Source organism: Falco naumanni, chromosome 6 (genome assembly GCF_017639655.2).
Source record: "Falco naumanni isolate bFalNau1 chromosome 6, bFalNau1.pat, whole genome shotgun sequence".
NCBI classification, from domain to species: Eukaryota; Metazoa; Chordata; class Aves; order Falconiformes; family Falconidae; genus Falco; species Falco naumanni.
Window position 1 is genome coordinate 76323696 of NC_054059.1, and position 18170 is coordinate 76341865.

General features: G+C 35.2%; 1 protein-coding gene across 7 annotated transcripts in view; it reads left to right on the forward strand.

Moving 5' to 3' along the window:
- The window catches only part of SIPA1L2 (signal induced proliferation associated 1 like 2), a 151112-nt gene that overhangs the window by 77603 nt on the left and 55339 nt on the right, over nt 1-18170 (forward strand). For 4 of the 7 annotated variants that reach the window (XM_040598689.1, XM_040598692.1, XM_040598697.1 and 1 more), the window contains exons 6-10: nt 1333-1507; nt 7710-7813; nt 10572-10649; nt 14367-14524; nt 16015-16591. In XM_040598689.1, the coding sequence (XP_040454623.1) occupies nt 1333-1507; nt 7710-7813; nt 10572-10649; nt 14367-14524; nt 16015-16591 (1092 nt within the window). The remainder of the gene's footprint in view (nt 1-1332; nt 1508-7709; nt 7814-10571; nt 10650-14366; nt 14525-16014; nt 16592-18170) is intronic. The other 3 variants (XM_040598693.1, XM_040598694.1, XM_040598695.1) reach the window with 1 other exon arrangement.

Below are 18170 nucleotides of genomic sequence, written 5' to 3' on the forward strand. Positions count from 1 at the left end.
GCACAGTGAAAGCTTTTATTTCTCCAGGGGTGATGAAGATTTGGGGAATGGATTTTTTTTTTCTTTTTTTTTTTTTTTTAATTGACTGTTGGCAACTGCCTTGTATAGAAGTCTCCACTTGGAATGGAGAAACGCAGCATTTATTGAAGAGGGAAGGTTTGGGATTATTTGAAGTCTGGAATGATATTTTTGAAACACTTTCCTCTTTCATGTATGTATGTTTTGACTTTAGCTTTTAGTATTCCTGTCTTATAACTTTCCCTCAAAATTGTGGTAAAACAACAGTGGACTAGCACATTTATGGGTTTGAGTTTTACAATGTACTGAACACAGCAGTCTGTGCGTTACATATGTATGACCAAGGTGAAGCAGACTGTTCTTGTCACCTCTGGTCTAATAGGAACATATACAGTCTTTGCACAGCAAACCTTTTAGACATGAATCCTGAAGTTTGATTAAGAGAAGTCTATGGCTGGAGAGTTGATTTGAGTCATGAATACAGATAAATGTCTTAAGGGAAGCAGGTGTGATGGATGGTCTCTGTCAGTTTGTGGCGCTCTAAAAGGTGTCAGTTAAGAAAAGTAAGACTAATCCATTCACATGGAAGTTTACTGTTTGTCATCTTAAGTATGCATAAAACCTAAGAAAACAAGACAATACTTTGCTCAAGAAGTCATCATTTCTTTTTATACTTCACTTTTTTATAGTTTTTATACTTTTTTTAGTAGAAGCAATTTATCTCTTTTAGTGTTTTAGAACTGCAACTTTGTTTAACAAAACTAACTGCAATCTGATTTCTAGCTTGAAGTATATTTTTGAAAATGGGGAATAATTTTTAATACTGGATGATTTTATGGGGAGGGCAAAAGGTTACATGTAACAAATTACTGTTCTCAGGGCCTGTTTTAACTGAACCACACTGATCTTTAAAGAGTAGAAATATGGGGAAGTAAGCTCACCTTGTTTTGAATCTGAGAAAGAAGAGAGTTATACAAAAATTGCCAGTTAAAGTTCTTATACTGTAACATGAATTAGAGTGTGCTTTTCTAATAACTCAGTTGAAAGTGGTCATGTACTGCTTTTATCTGTGTTTAGATAGTGACAATCCAGTTTTCTTTCAAGATAGTTGTTGAGTGGGTTTTTTCTTTTTTTTTTTCTTCCTCCTTTCTGCAGCGACTTAATTTCCAAAATCAGAATACTTACTTTTTCACTTTCATATAACTTCTGCCAGGGGTTATAACAGTGTTAACTTTTAATTGTTAATATTTGTTGTAATATTGACTTTCCTTTGCTTCTGTAATTTTTCCTTTTTTTTTTTTTTCCTTTTTTCAGCTGAGCTTTCAACATAAGATTGGCATCCTTTACTGCAAAGCAGGTCAAAGCACAGAGGAAGAAATGTATAACAATGAGATGGCAGGACCAGCTTTTGAAGAGTTCCTTGATCTTCTGGGCCAGAGAGTACGGCTAAAAGGATTTAGTAAATACAGAGCTCAGCTAGATAATAAAAGTAAGTTACATTTCCAACCTGTGGTAGAAACTATAATTATCCAGTGGATCTTCAGCAAAGCCTGCTCTGTCTTTTCAGGTTCTTGATTTGGGTTTTGGTTAGTAAGGTTATATGTTAAATGAGGAAGATGAAGCATATGATAAGAGCATGTGTCACACCTTGTCTGAAAGGTTATTTACTTTTTCTGTGGTGTTAGTAGAACGGAAAATCAAAGCAACTTGCTTCATGTGTTGGCACTTAGTTAAAATCGTACTATGTGAGCGATATTTTTGAAATATTTCAGAATTTCCCAGCTACGCTTTAACATCTTACCCTTAAAAAGGCAAAAGAAAAGATACGCATTTCAAAATATGGAGTCATTACAAGGGCTCATTTTCCTTATTACAACCAAACTTTTGTGCTTCTTTTTAATCAACATACATATTGATGTTTATATTGAGTAGCAATCAAGTTTTTCTTAGTTTTCTAGGTTCTCACACATGTACAGTAAGCATGTTATCATTCAGCAGCTGGTAAACATTCATCTGCCTATGCACTGTGTCATTACTACCATTTCCTCAGATCTTTCAGTTTCCCTAAGTGCAATAGTATAATAATTTCATTGTACAAATTTGTTGGGGTTTGTAGCAAAAATAGGAAAAGTATTGCTGTTATAAAGTCAGTGATATGTTAACACACTTTTTTTATTATCACTGCTTTTCACTGCCCTTAAATTTTTCTTAACTCTTCGTTACTTTAATGTATTTTTAACAGAATTTTGACAACTGATCACTACGAGCTGTGATCTAAGGATATCTAAGTATTTGTCTACTTTATTGTAACATACTATTTTTATAAAGACTAGATACAAGGAAGAAATTTTTTATGATGAAGGTGGTGAAACACTAGAACAGGTTGCCCAGAGAGATGGTAGATATCCCCATCCCTGGAAACATTGAAGGTCAGGTTGGACAGGGCTCTGAGCAACTTGATCAGGTTGAAGATGTTTTAATGTTTTACTGATGTTGTATGCCATTAATGATATCGGCCTGTCATATGTTCTTATAGTTTGGAACACACGGAATGTAATTAGGAGAGTTCACAAAGATGCAGTCTTCAGTTTTATGTAAAATGCTGCCTTAATTACCACCTTTTTTGTGTTATACTTGGGGGTTTTGATATAATGGCACAATGTAACGAATGAATGGTTTAGATTGCTTAAAGAATCAAAGGTATTCGCAAAATATGGTTTTACTATGAATTTGTGGGAGCATGACGTCACAAAGCTTAATGCAAGGTTCACTCTATTACTTATTACATAGATGAAACATACAAAGGAAGGTCGGGTTAGAATCGAGCTAGAATAATTTAGGGACTGAAGATGCAGAAGGGTAAGGGAGACCCTCATATTGAGTCACAAGTTTCAGAGAAGACCCCCTTGCTTTCTAAACACCTGATAGAGCTTAGGTGCAGCTGGGTCCCATTTTAGTCTCAGACTTCTGCAGTGGTTTATGTCTAAAGGTTGTTTAAGGTTTGTTTATTCAGAGTTTAAGGTGGATATTTTAAGGTGGATCACAAGATTTTAGCAGCAATTAATCATTGACTAATTTGACATTTACGAAGGTAATCAATAGGATTTACTGCAATCACAACAGTAACTTAATTATAGATGGGGTATCTAAATCAATTCACATGCACACTGACACAAAGAGGTAAATGTATAAAGATGTAGGTATATTGTTGTAGTTTAACCCCAGCTGGCAGCTAAGCAGCTGCTTGCTGACTGCCTGTCCCACCCCCCTGAGGTGTTGGGAGGAGATTCGGAAAAAAGCTAAAGCTCATGGGTTGAGGTAAGAACAATTTAATAATAGAAATAAAATAAAATAATATAAATTAAAATAACAACAACTGTAATTAAATGGGGAGAGAGAGGGAGAGGAATAAAAGACAAAAGGAAAGAAAAAGACCCAAGTGATCTGCAATACAATTGCTCACCACTGCTGACCGATGCCCAGCCAGTCCCTGAGCAGCAATCCACAGGCGCCAGCCAGCTCCTCCCAGTTTACATACTCAATGTGATATTTTATGGTATGGAATATCCCTTTGGCTAGTTCAGGTCAGCTGTTATGGTTGTGTCCCCTCCCAACTTCTTGCACCCCTCCTGCCTTCTTACTGGAAGGACTGGAGAAACTGAAAATTCCTTGTCGTCTTGCTAAGTAATATTTATACTAAAAATAAACATTAATGATGTGTTATCAACATTATTCTTGTATTAAATCCAAATGCAGCATTGTACCATCTACTGAGAAGTAAGTTAACTCTATCCTAGCCGAAACCAGGACGTATATAAAAGTACCAAGGTACACCTGTTAAAAGCTCCCCTTGGGTTCAGTGAAATGCTCATGTTGAGTGCCTTGGCATTTCTCAACAGGCGAAGGGTTGAGCCTCGAGCAACAGGGGTATCAGCCCAGCTCCTGTCATCAGCTTTCAGCCACTGTCCTCCTAACTTTGCAGACCTGGGGGTTGGCGAGCTCTGAGCAGCATCCCACTCCCACTCCCACCGAGGGAGATGCAGGTTGCAGCCCGCTGCAGCCCAGGAGAGCTCGGGGGGGTCTCACTTAGGACCGCTCTTACAGGGTTGGAGATGATTGGCTTTAGTCATCTGTAAAATTCCATCCTGGCTGTAATCTGAGTTGGAAATTTTTCAGACTTCCAGTGGCAATGGTACTGTTCAACTCGGGCTACAATTCATGTCAGGAATGTTCCAAGGCTGTCATGGGATGACTGGTTATCCCTGCTTTCATTCCCCACCTCTGCCAGGCCACAGAAGGTTCTGGTACAGTCAGTGCCGTGCTCCACCTCAGCCAGGCGAGAGCTGCTGGCGCGGTCAAGGGGCGCTTAACTGCCCGACTGGTTACACAGAGGCCACGGCCTAACGGGGATCCCCGAGATCACTGAGTGGTCCGGGCAAGCGGGGGGAAATGCACAATCACACAGAACAAGTATTACTGCGTGTCATATTCATAACTGGATAATACATTGATCTGACTGCCTGCAGGTTCAGAATACTGTGATGATTTCATCTCTGTTAGCTATGTTTTTGGTAGGCATAATGTCTCAATAATATTTCTTGCTCGGTTTTTGTAGGGTTCCCAATTGTTAAGTTTTTCTGTTCTCAAATGTTGACCAGCTGTGGGTTTTTTCTTTAAAATGTTATTTTTTAAAAACAATTGGTCTATTTATTCAATATTTTGATAAGTAGCTAATTGGTCTATTTCTTATGGAATATAGAGTGTAGAATGTTATGGTGGGTTCGCCTGTCTGGCAGTTAAACCCCAACACAATTCCTTGCTCACTCACCCTTCAGCAAGACGGGGGAGAAAATCAGAAGGGCAAAAGCAAGGAAAAACCTGTGAGTTGAGATTAAGACATTTCAATAAGTGAAGGAAAGAAAGGAAAAAACCAAACACCGCCCCCCTGCAACACACACCACCCCCCTCAAATACTCCCAAAAAACCAACCCACCATCACAATAATCAACCAACCAACCAACCCAACCAACAAGCTCCCCCCCTGCCGTCACCTGGCCAAAACAAGGGGTGGAAGGGCAATCACTTGCCACTGACTGTCAGCAGAGTGGTGCCCAGCCAGTCTCTGAGCAACGGCTACCATGGAAAAGCTCCCCCTGCTCCAGTTTCACTGCAGAGCATGGTGCTTTATGGTATGGAATATGACAGTTTGAGTCAGCTGTCCTGGCTGCATCCCAGTCCAAACTCTTGCCCACCCCTACCATACCCCCCAAGGTGGGAGGCAGCATGAGAAACAGAAAGCCCCAGTGCTGTGTGAGTGCTGTTCAGCAATCGCTGAAACACCGGCGTCTCATCAACACTGTTGTAATCACGTATAGAAAACATGGTGCCATAATGGCTGCGATGAAGAAAATTAACTCCATCCAAGCCAAACCCAGTGCAAATGTGAAGAACATGGGGAATATATTAACTACAAACTCTTTTCTACCTTTCTTTAGTGCATTTTTAATGGCGTGCAACTCTAAATCCCAGGATCAAGAAATAAGAAAATCAGAGGAAACTTTACCAATTCAACACTATATAATTTGTTTAGTACAGGTTTTAAGACCTATCAATCTACCAAAAATTAGGAATGAAAATATTATTGGAACATTAATATTCTCGTTTATAATGTTCAGACTTTAATTATGGATTGTATCATGGTTAAGACTGGATTATGCTGACATTTAATTTCCTTATACCTGTAAAGAGAGAACTGAAGGGAAAAGAAATTGAGGAAACTTTGCAATTTTATACCTATAGATATAGGTATAATAGTAAATAGTAAATAGTGCTGTTTCACTTTTGTTGGTAAAAGGTGCTTTTATGGAAAAAAGCACAAAAAAAAGTTTAGCCAATTTTTCTCAACCTTTGTAAAATAAAACTAATGTTCAGAAAGGAATGAGGTGCAAAATTGTCAGCTCAGATGTATTTTTTTTTTCCACCAAAATTTTTAGCAGAGTAATGTTCGTAGTAGCAACCGCTATGTAAATTTAGTCATAGTAGGCCTTAGTAGGTGTTCAGTAAAGCATCTGTTGAGTTAGAAGATTTCAGTTTGCTTAGTGTCAGGGACTAAATTTCAGAAGAAAAACTTCCTAAATTTGCTAGCTCATTTCCAAAGTCAAGGTACTAAATCAAAAGTATTCAACTAAGTAGGATGTTGCATTAGGAAAACATTGGTTTAAAGGTAAGGAATCTGCCTTTCTATAGTAAGTATTTAAAGGGACTGTTTTGTGCAGTATCTGTTCAAGATAATTTGACTTTATATATCTAATTGCAAGAGGAGTCAGGGAATAGGGTTGCTGACGTCAGTGTAGTTTAGACAGATATTTGTATTTCACAATACAATTTATTTCATCCTTCTGTCTCTTCAAAACTGTCTTTCTAAAATGCCACGGAAAGGTTATAATGGAATTATATTTTCAACAAAGGTTTTAAAATAGAAGAGTGCAATAATGTTTGCTTTTTAAGCAACATTTAAGTAAGAATCTTTGATGGAAATTATGCTCCTTATTTTTATGTAACTGTAATTTATATTACATCAGTATTAATAAATTTTATTATTGTACAAACATAACTGATGAAGCCAGTTGTAATAGAAATGTGCTCAATATTATATACACGCATAAATATTTTCAGATTTAGTGCTGCAGATTCAGTATGGTTACTGTTGAATTTTACACTTAAAATGTACGTTTATATGCTTCTAACCAGAGAACTAACATGGCTAATCAGTTTCCTTTTGGAATTCAGTTACTACTGAAAACAAAACAAAACCCCAAAACCTTAACCGGTGTGTGGAAGACAGTGCTTGAGAATGCTTATTGGTGTAGAGAATATACAACTATATTAAAAATAAACGGATGAACATGGAAAAAGAGAAGAAAGATTGATAGTTTTCTTAACTCAATAGGGTGTTCCCAACCTCCTGCATTAAAGTTGATTGTATCTGCTTAAATAATCCATGCATATTAAAGGTGAATTAAAAGGATTAATTTGTGACTGCAGAGTAAACCTCCTCTTTGACTGTAGACATTCTGAAATACTGTCTATTAATAATAAATATTATTTTTTTATTTTATATATATAAATAAAAGAAAATATTAAGTCATATCTTATATGAAAATTATTTTAATAATTGTTTAAGAATCTGAAAATTCCTGATAAAATATTTGACATTGTACTACAGTGCATCATGTACGTATTTTGTGTTTAAAAAATGTCTAATCTGCAGTATGTGTTTTAATGTCAGATTTGAAGTAGTATGGTCAGATTATTTTTTGGTAAAGTATGAGATTAGTCAGTTGTCCTTATTAACATTTTAAATAATGAAAATATATATTATATAAAACTATACTCAAGTAGCTAAGTGTTTGTTCTTTTTTTTTTTTTTTTTCATCAAATGCCAATATATTCAAAATTAGATCATTTTGGCCTCATAGACAGCAAACTCTGGGGAATTTCTTGCAGGACCCTTCTGTGTCATAACATGAAACTAAAGAGTAGAGCTTGAGCTGATGCAAACTGTTTGTGCTATATTGAAAAAAGTTTTAAATTGCGTTAATAGATTTAAATTGTAGCATGCAGAGTGGTGTCCTAAACAGCAGTATGAATATTCTATTTTTCTGACCTTTTGCAATTAAATTAATTTTCAGCTGATTCAACAGGAACTCATTCCCTCTATACTACCTATAAAGATTATGAATTAATGTTTCATGTATCAACAATGCTTCCATACATGCCCAGTAACAGGCAACAGGTATGTTTTTGAACTTTTCATTGTAATTTTACATTATAAATATTTGACGTTGAGGGGTTTTTTAAAGTAATATTGATATAAAACTGAATTGTTTTATATGAAGCATGACTCAACTCTTTTTTGTTTTGTTTTTTTTTTTCCTTGAAATATTGTAAGGTATTAGAAATCTCATAGGATTTTTGTACTATATAATTCAGGAAGTTACCCTATCTCCCCCTTTTCATGATATTATGAAAAGGTAATGTTGCCTGTGGTGAATGAGTTATTTTGAGTTTGGACTGAATTTATATCTGATCTGTGTTTTAAATATTGAATTGAATGAAGCTTAAAAATAGTCTTATGGTTAAAATAAGCATGTAATAAGATTTTTAGAACAATTTCACTTAATCCTTGTTATATTACAGATCTTGACATTTTTATTAATGTGTCAGCTTAGTAATAAATGCTTAACTGTATCCTTCAAGGTGTCTGCTTATGAAGACAGAAAACTGCAATGCACTTATTTCTGGAGAATTCCTTTTGCTTATATAATAATTGAGAATAGCTTTAAAGCATTAAGGATGGCTAAAAAACAGCACGGCATTCAAAGTGTGCGGTGCACCAGTAAGGTTACTCTGTCTTGCCTGTCTCAGGTATTTTTTGCAACTGAATTAAAAAGTACAAGCACATTTAGTATAATATATCAACGTGAACAATTAAAAAACCCTAGCAGAATTGCTTATAGGTCAGACTGATGATAGTTCATGACTTTCTGTGCTGCTACTACTATGCATTTTTCTAGCTCTGGAGAAATAAGTGTTGGGTTTATTTAGTTAGGTTTAGAATATTCTCTCATTGCCATGCAAGATACACAGATTTCAGGCATTTTGGAAGGTTGTAATGAAATAAAGATGCTATCTCACTTTCTTTTTCAACAGCATACAAAAGATGGTTACTGATTGTTGAATCATATGTGAGTTGTGTCTTTCATGTCTACCCTATCAATAGGTCTTGTGGGAAGAAAAAGAGATGTGTCAAGGCAGCAAGAAAAAGATAAAAGAAAGTGATTAAAATTCTTGAGAAAGCATGTATGAAAATCAAAATGGAAGAAAATATATGATGTATTTATGTATTATAAATAGTGCATACTGTTCTGAACTGTCTGAAGAACTGTTTCAAGTGAACAGTTAAGACAACTGCAAATTTTACTCCATTACACTTAGGATTTAGATATGGTTTATAGAAACCAAATTAGGAATTAAAAGACAGAAACTCTTCACCATATGAATAATATGAATGTTTAGATGACTCACGTCTTAAAATGTGTGGCTGTCAAGAGACAGAATGTTCAGCTATATCAGCTTTATCATACACTTGGCTGTGCCAGTAGCTAGTAATCAAGGTATCAGATCATCATCACTGATTGGAGATTGTTCCACTTCTCTAAACTTTCACTTACATCTTACTACAATACAGAATTAATTTAGTAAACACACTAGGGTTGTTCTGTCTGTAATCAGTCATAACAATCTTTGACTTAAAAGCACATGTAAATAGGGAAAACTGTACACTGTTAAGAAGATATAAGACACTGAATGAGCATGCCTTAGAAGGTAAAACCCAATATTTTCATAGCTAATCACAGGCACTGACAGTAAATAAGGCCTTACTTGGAGTTTAGTACTTTTATTGTTGTCTTTCATGACTTTCCCTTGTTTGTAAGAACAGGATATCCTCTTGCCATGATCCACTACTTTTCATAATTGTTTGCTGTTTGTCAGCTTCGCTGCTGTGTTGCTCAGCCACCCCTTGTTACTGTCCTTTCACTTGTTCCTGTGCCTTCCTTCCATTCTTATCAGTTCCTTATCTGTCTTTCTTTGTAGTCAGGTGCCAATTCTTGTGTACAGCGAAATATTCGAATTTTAACTCCATGGTTTTCCCCAGCAACAAGCACTCCTTTCCACAGTGTTTTAGTAAGCTCTCATCATTGTCACTTTATCAGGTTCAATATTTAGTAGGAACACCATGTGTTGTTATTCATGGTTTTCTTGGGATCAAAATAATGTGGCAGTTTTCCATGTTCAAGTACTACGCCTATCTGAAGATCCACCACATTATTTTTTTATTATAGGTGCTAGGATCTAGCAGAATTTACACAGCATGGACACTGTCTTAATAAAATATGACAAGTGCACCCAAATGACCAGAATTTAGCCAGCCTTAATGTGCAAAAGGGATCTATAATCATTGTTTAATTTTCTCCTGTTACTGTTTAGTTCCAAAATACATACTGAAGTGTGGAAAGTATCAACAGTGTTATTTCTCACAAGCAAGGATGAAATTCGAATAGGTCTTTTTCCCTGAGACATTTTAGATGCTGAAGACCACAGATGCAGTTGCATCAGTTATGTTCAAGACAGAGAGACTTACAGGTGCTGTGGAATATGAATGTTGTTTGTCTCTTTTCAGGGTTTGGCTCACTGACTCTGTACACCCAAGTAACTTAGGGACCATGGTAATTTTCCTTGTAGGTTATGTTAGCAATGAAGACCCCCATTCAATAGTTATTGTTTGCTAGCATATTGTGTATGTACTGGCAATGAGGTTATTGCATCCTATCCCGACGTCCCTTGTTTGGTAATGACTGGGCAAGGTATTGAGTCACTCTTCATCATCTAGGACTACAACCTTCAATGAGCAAGCACTAAGCGTTGCTTATATTCCAAATACCTGTGAGCCAAAAATAGGCCACACCAGAATTGTTTGTTGCTTCTTCCAGGACATAACTACGCCCTGCTTGGTCCCTGATCAGGACATCCCTCTAGTTTTAGAGCCAGCAGGAGATCCAAAGAGCAAGGTAATTTTCACTTTGGCTGCAACATAGGCTGGGAACTTTCAAGTCAGCTGCTCCTTCCCTAGGACAGAAAAGACTACCAGCCCTGGTGTGGCCAGTTCGTCTTCCTCTACTGGCCATTTCTTCAAATCATAGCTCAAGGCCTTTCCCCTTTAAACTTTACCTTTGTGATGTCCCTTTCCAAATCATTCCCTTGCAAATTTCCCGTTCACACATTTGCAGTCTGCTTGCGTCCACATAGTCAGACCCAATTGATCCAGATCAGTTCAAATAATCAGTTTTCACCAGGTTTAATGAAAACCTGAAAATGAAACAGATATGCAATAATGAAATAAGCTTGTTGAATATAAGCTACTGTTAAAATAGTTGGGATAACAAGATGTGGTTATACCGAACTCGGTTTAACCAGATCTGATGAAATATCTTTTGCCATTTGTTTCTGGTTTTGGTACTGGTTAAGAACACAAAGTTAAAGTAAAACTTTGAAACCACTTATTTTAGATATGTATTAAAATAAATTTGAAGATTTTCTTGTTTGACTCTTAACATTTTATTATGTAATTGAGTGAAGAATATATTTCACTGCTATTTCAACAAGAATTCCTTGTTATTTCGCAGTTTGACTAGGCATTTAAAATTCCACAGAAGTGGGTAGATTTTTATGGATGGACATAACCTGTAAATAAGCTAAGTTTTAAGACGGTAGTTTTCTTCAGAGATGCATATCTGAAAATTAAGAATTGAGTCGTTTTAATTTCAGAATTAATATAGTAGCTATTACTTGGTACAAATAATTTTAATTTAATGGATTCTGCCTTTCTAACATATTTTCCTTACCAGTCTCCCCTTTGCGTGTTTTGTGGTCTTACATAAAACGTCACTGATGTCCTCTTGGCTGCCTATAGTACTTGATTTGGTTCATTTTCAAGTTCTACCATGCCAATTTAGACTGTTAACTAGAATGATGTCAGAGTGTGTTTGACGTCTCCCTGTTGTAAGTAACCCTCTGTAATCTGTGCACCCTGTTGAGAGTTCTTACTGTGCTCTGCATTGGTATGAGACTCTTCAGAGTATGTTAGAAAGGCAGCTAAAAATAAGGATTAATGATACAACAACCTTCAAAACTCCAAACCTGAGCAGACCTCAAAATGGGAGAGGAAGGGGAAACTGAGAACGTAAAAAACCCCACCACCTTGTAGGTCAAAGTTGGGAGGAAAATCTAGGTTATAGAATGGAAACTAGAGAAGGGTTTCTTACAAATCGTTTTGCTTAGTTCCGGTTTCCTTCAATTCCTTTTTCATTTTCAGTATGCTATCCTTATCTCACATTTCCTAGGCAAGTATGTGTTCCCTCCTTCTTCTCCACTCAGTGCTTTATTCTTTTCCTATTCCTTTATCCTATCCAGAGCACTTCTTTCCATGTTCCAGATCACCCCAGTTTACTTCTCTCCCTTTCCGAAGTTCTTTGCTTTATGATACTCTGTGCACAGCCACAACTGTGCTTTGCCTTTTGCATTGTGTTGAAGTTCACTGACCACTTATGCATGACAGTTATTTGTAACAGTGTTACATTGATTTTATTTTAAAATGTTGAAGAAGTCACTAAGATCTCTGCAAGCTTGGTAAGGTTCTTAAAAATTATGACATGGCTTCCTGTTTTCTATTTTTGTGCCTCTTTAGAGGTTTAAACACTTGAAAAAAAGTTTAGGGACAGAATATGGGAACTGCCATAATTTTGAAAATACTATTTTTTCTAGTAACATTTCAAACATTTCTAAAACTTGCCTTTTATGAATCGACTGCTGTTCTTTCTTAAGCAAACTATGACGGCAAGCAGAACCTCACAAAGAGTTCTACAAAGCCAGAAAATATTCTTGAAAACAGTGATTGTCTTGAGAAATACATACAACTTTAAACAGGGTGTTGCTTTCTAATTTTTGTAATTTTGCTCTGGGGAAATGTTTAGGCAAAGGCATGAGCCACTATAGCAAGAATAATTGGGCAGTTAAGTTATATAACAAAAGCTGAAATGAATCACCTTGTACCTCATAATTGGAAGGTTTCTTACAAATTTAACTGTGGTGTAAATTCCAACCTGTGAGATGATAATAACCTCTAAATATGAACTTGTGGTTCACTACTATGATCTAATTGTATGGTTCACTAGCTCAGCAAATTAAAGTATACCTGACACACTTGGTTCTGTGATCAGTTCCACACAGTCTACTTCTACTCTAATTTGTATGCAAGAGTATGTATAATTAAATTGCTCGAAGAGCCGGCTATTCTTATTTTAGGCTTAAAGACCTGTAAAATTTATTGACCCACATGAATCATACCAAATATTATTTTCTGTTCTTATATCTGTTTTAAAGTTTCATCAGAAGTCTTATTGCTTTAATCTGAATTTGGGATTTGGGTTATGTTTAAAATATTATGGATATACTGGGTGCTTTAAAATTGTGGCTTTGGCCCTTCTTACTACCTTTAGCATGCCATTCTTCATGTTATTTTTAAGAGATACAATGAAGCATATGTAGGGGTCTTAGGCTCTAGCATGTGTAACTGCTTTTTTTGTTGGTAGCTGAAATACTAACCGTTAGTGGAACTGGGAAAATACAAGCAAGAATTCTTTTAATAGAAAGATTATGTTCTTCAAAATCAGACCGATAGAGAAATTGTTACTTGTTCTGTTGGAAAAGTTTTCCAATAGATTTATTCTTGTATCCTTTTAGTTACACATGAGCTAAGATAAAGCTTTAAGTGTCTGTATGCTATCAGTTGGCAATGCAAGGTCTTTGGCAGACTTTGGGTGGGTATTTAAAATGTAGCTCTTTTTTCCATCTAGTAATGTACATGGATGTTTTATAAGCAAAGGTATTTAAGAAAAAAGTATTAAAAAAATTGAGGGGTGCAATATACTTCCATAAGGAAAATGAACATTTTATTATGTTATTTTGTTGGGGTTTTTAGGGGGGTAGAGAGAGAAGTCATCTCTTATTGCTGGACACGTTTTATAGTTTTTATTAAGTTTTAGCCTGTAACAATGATTTAGTACTTTAAATTACTCCTTAATTATATTTTGATGATAAAAGCTACCAATTAGAAGAATAAGTTTTTATTTAATGAGTTTCTAATAGCTACTGTTTCTCCATGAGTCTCAGCTTTGTTCCTCAAGTATGCAGTTGTTAAAATTCCTGATAAGTATTCATGATAATCTATTTTTTTAAAAATAAAGATCATAACATTAAGAAAAATGTTTAATAAAAATACAACATGGAAAAGGAGGGTTTATTGAGAAAGGAAAGTGATATGGTATTTTTCATATAGAAGCAAATACTACATTGTGAAGAGGGAACCGAGTAGTGAGAAATGTCAAGTGATGTAACTTTATTTTTTTATTACTGAAGTGTTACACTGAAGTAAGAGACGTGTATTTCTCATAGAATAAAAAAGAAATGAGTAGAAACTAGGCAGAGCTAGTGTGGGGGTGCAATAGAACTCACCAGAATTTTTGTGAACTTAGCCCAATTTCCTTTCCCTATCTTTTTGTAGTTCAGTCTGATATCCTTTATCTGTAGCTAACCAGGATATGATTAATTAAAAGTTATTTCTAAAAATTTAAGCTTAATTTGTTTTGGTTTGGGATATTTTTTTTTCTAAAATGAAGAAATTGTGATTTTTTTAATAACTAATTTTTCAATGCATATTTCTTGTCTAGCTGCTAAGGAAAAGGCATATAGGAAATGACATAGTTACCATTGTCTTCCAAGAGCCAGGAGCACTTCCTTTTACTCCAAAAAACATTCGTTCCCACTTTCAACATGTATTTGTCATAGTCAAAGTGCATAATCCTTGCACTGAAAATGTGTGCTATAGGTGAGTAGAGCCTTAACTATGTAAGTTTACTATTAAGACTGCAATGGAACTGCCTTTTCTAATGGTTTTGTATTTCCTGGATTTAAGATTTCTGCGGTTTTGTGTGTTTGAAATCCCAAGGTCTCCCTTGCACACATCTAGAGTTATGGGAAACAGTTTGTAAACTTAAATGGGTATATGGAGAATTCTGTGTTGCTGATTTATCGGCATAAAATGGGGATATAACAGGTTAGTGAAAATAAGATTTGCAGGCATAATCATAGAAATTCATTTAGAATTTGTATTTCACATTTCCTTTTTCAAAGAAAGTGATTTAAAATTAAGTATTTTAGAAGGCTATTAACCTGTATAATCCCTGTGTATGACAATATGACACTGGGATGAGTCATGGCCCCTAAGCACATGAATAAAGGATATTTGGGGAGTATTAAAACATCTCAAATTTCAGATGATCTTAACTCTCACATTTAAGTTACTGTATCATGAATTCTAGCAAGGTAACTGCGGTTAAAGTATAGTTCTGAACTGATTGGGAATTGTGCCAATATTGATAAGGACTTGAAGCATAATGGTCTAGGTTTAGCAGGTATAAATGATATTTATTCATTATTTAGGATGAAATTAAAGTACATCATGAGGCCAAGTCATATTACTGTCTTTTAGAACTTAAGCTGTCTTTTAGAACTTGATCGTTTTATCAGTAGCTCTTTTGTGTTTAATAATACATGACATTTCGTAAGTTACATTTTTCTTATTACTAAATTATATCTGTTTATCGTTCAAAATGTGACTGCATTTCAGTCATGCTAACAGTAGTTGTATGCAGTTTGCACGGTATTTTAAAATTCGATTTCAGTTGAAATACATTATGTAGATATCAATTGTGAGTATAATTTTATTAATGACAAAATACTCTGTGAACTGTCTATATCAAGAATTGCAGGTATTTTGAAATTTTGTGAACGTAGAGTAGGAAACTTAAACAGGTGCAGGCTGTTCCCATTATAGACACATTTGACACCAATACTTTTTCTTTGTCTTCACACTTCATTGTAGCAAATTGAGGATTAAAATCTGTTTCTGTATTTCTTAGTTTTAAGATCACAAAACTGAGTGACAGCTGAAAAACAGTAGTCAGACTTACACCAAAAGAAGAATTTAAAAAATACTTCTCTCATTTATGTCTCACAAAGCATTTTTATATTTATTCCATTAAAGAAAGGAGACAGTGACACCCTAAGAAGTCATCCTTGATATTTTTTTGTTAGTAAGAAACATCCATAATGTCTTTTATACATTTAAAAGAAAAAAGCCATTTAAAAACAGGCAAGCCCATCGATTTTCTTTGGTATGTTTAAAATGTCTGAAAATTGACATGTCAAAGCTAAACCCAACTGTGTAAATAGACTGCACAGATCACAGTTCTGCTTATCATCTGATCTTTTTTTTTTTAGGAATTAACCACTGTATTTTTTTCTTTCTGTTTCCAGTGTTGGTGTTTCACGATCAAAAGATGTACCTGCATTTGGTCCACCTATTCCTAAAGGAGTTACCTTCCCCAAGTCTGCAGTCTTTAGGGACTTCCTCTTAGCCAAAGTTATTAATGCTGAAAATGCGGCACATAAATCAGAAAAATTTCGAGCCATGGCCACAAGGACACGTCAAGAATACTTGAAAGATCTGGCAGAAAATTTTGTTACCACAGCTACAGTGGATACTTCAGCAAAGTTTAGCTTTATTACTTTAGGGGCAAAAAAAAAGGAAAAAGTGAAACCAAGGAAAGATGCACATCTATTCAGTGTTGGAGCAATTATGTGGAATGTGATTGCACGAGATTTTGGCCAGTCTGCTGACATTGAATGTCTTCTTGGAATCTCCAATGAGTTTATCATGTTGATTGAAAAGGAATCAAAAAATGTTGTTTTTAACTGCTCCTGCAGAGATGTTATTGGATGGACATCTGGATTAATGAGCATCAAAATATTTTATGAAAGAGGAGAATGTATTCTTCTGTCGGCAGCAGATAATTGTACTGAAGACATCAGAGAAATTGTTCAAAGACTTGAAGTAAGTACAGTTTCTAAACTGAAATCCCAAAATTTTTATGAAGAGTTATATACATCTCCTTTGAGATACAATAAAAAATGTCCTACGTTTATATTTTGGGAGTGTTTTCAGTCCTCAGAGAGCATTGCAAACAATAATCCTCACAACAGCATATGAGAGAAGTGTTGTCAACCCATTTTCAAGGATGAGGAATCTGGTACCCATAATCTGATAGACGTGCCCAAGACCATGGATAGTTTCAGTGTCAAAATCAGGATTGAAAAGCTAAGCTTTTGTCTTCTCTTGCTGTAGACTCTTCTTAAATCACAGCTTTGTACATAGAAATACACCTTAATTTAAAAATATACTCACTTCGACTTTTAATAATAACCCATGTGAGTATTAGCAGAAGAATTTGTGTCAGTGATTCTGTTGATTTGTTCCTTTGTACTGAGCAACTGCATGAAGTAAAGAAAACTATTACCAATTAATGCCAGTTTTTACAGTTGACTGGATAAAGTTTTTCAGATGCCTGATGACCCTGTTAGCACAACTGTCCTGTAACTATTTCAGTCAGTACAAATGAACTGACAGGAACTCCAAGGTAAAAGTGCTGATGCATCTACTTCATGTGGTTACACTTCACCCTTTGATCTTAAGTTATCTAGATGGTCTCAATTTTGTTTATATTAGAAAGCCCAGTACTGAAAAGAAATCATTATGCTCACCATTTTCACACTGGAACAGTCAGATTGCAGCTGATGTTTTAGGGCCTCTGCAGTTCTGCAGTCACTTTTAACATTGCTCAATTTCATGCTCTAAATAATCACCTTTTTCTTCGAAAGTACAATTACTCTTTCAACAGATGAATGTCTTCTTGCCACTGTTATATCATCCTTTTCATTGATGTTTTCGGTTTCACTTTCCTTAGATATTTTCCTTTAGAAAAATAGTTTACATGTAGTTCAGTCCTCTTAAGTATTGCTAAATATGAATTGAAAAAACAGATGGAAAAGAAGATTCAGAGTTCTAGGGAAAAATTCTGTCATCAGTGACAACAATTTCTTTTGCTGTTTTTCACTTACTCAGTTTTACAAAACATGGAAATAGCCTAGTTGCTGAGGATAGATCTTTAAAATTCAGTAATTAAAAACATATAATGAAATGATTATGTGTATTTACTTGAATACTTCCTCTGTTTTATGGTCAAATTTGGGGTTAAATAATGACAAATTGGCTTTAGGCCTCAAAAGTTTAGCATGAGTTACTGCCAAGTTAACCCAAATATTAACTTCAAGTATGTATTGCAATGAACTCTGGCTGCCTTCTCTCTTTCACTGCCATCTATCCAACTTTCACATTGCTTAAAAGAATTAGCTGTCATTACTTGTTTTAAAACTTTTTTCATCTCTGTTTCTTACCTCATATTTTTCTCCCTTTTTGCTGCTTTTCTCTCTCTTTTGAAAGCTGAGTATTTATGATATTCCCTAGTTCTTTTATGATGGTGAATGCTTTCTAAAGTCCTTATATACATTTTGATATAGACGCTTAGAGGTGACCATTACAAGGACTAAGAAGTATTTTAAACTCAGATTCTACA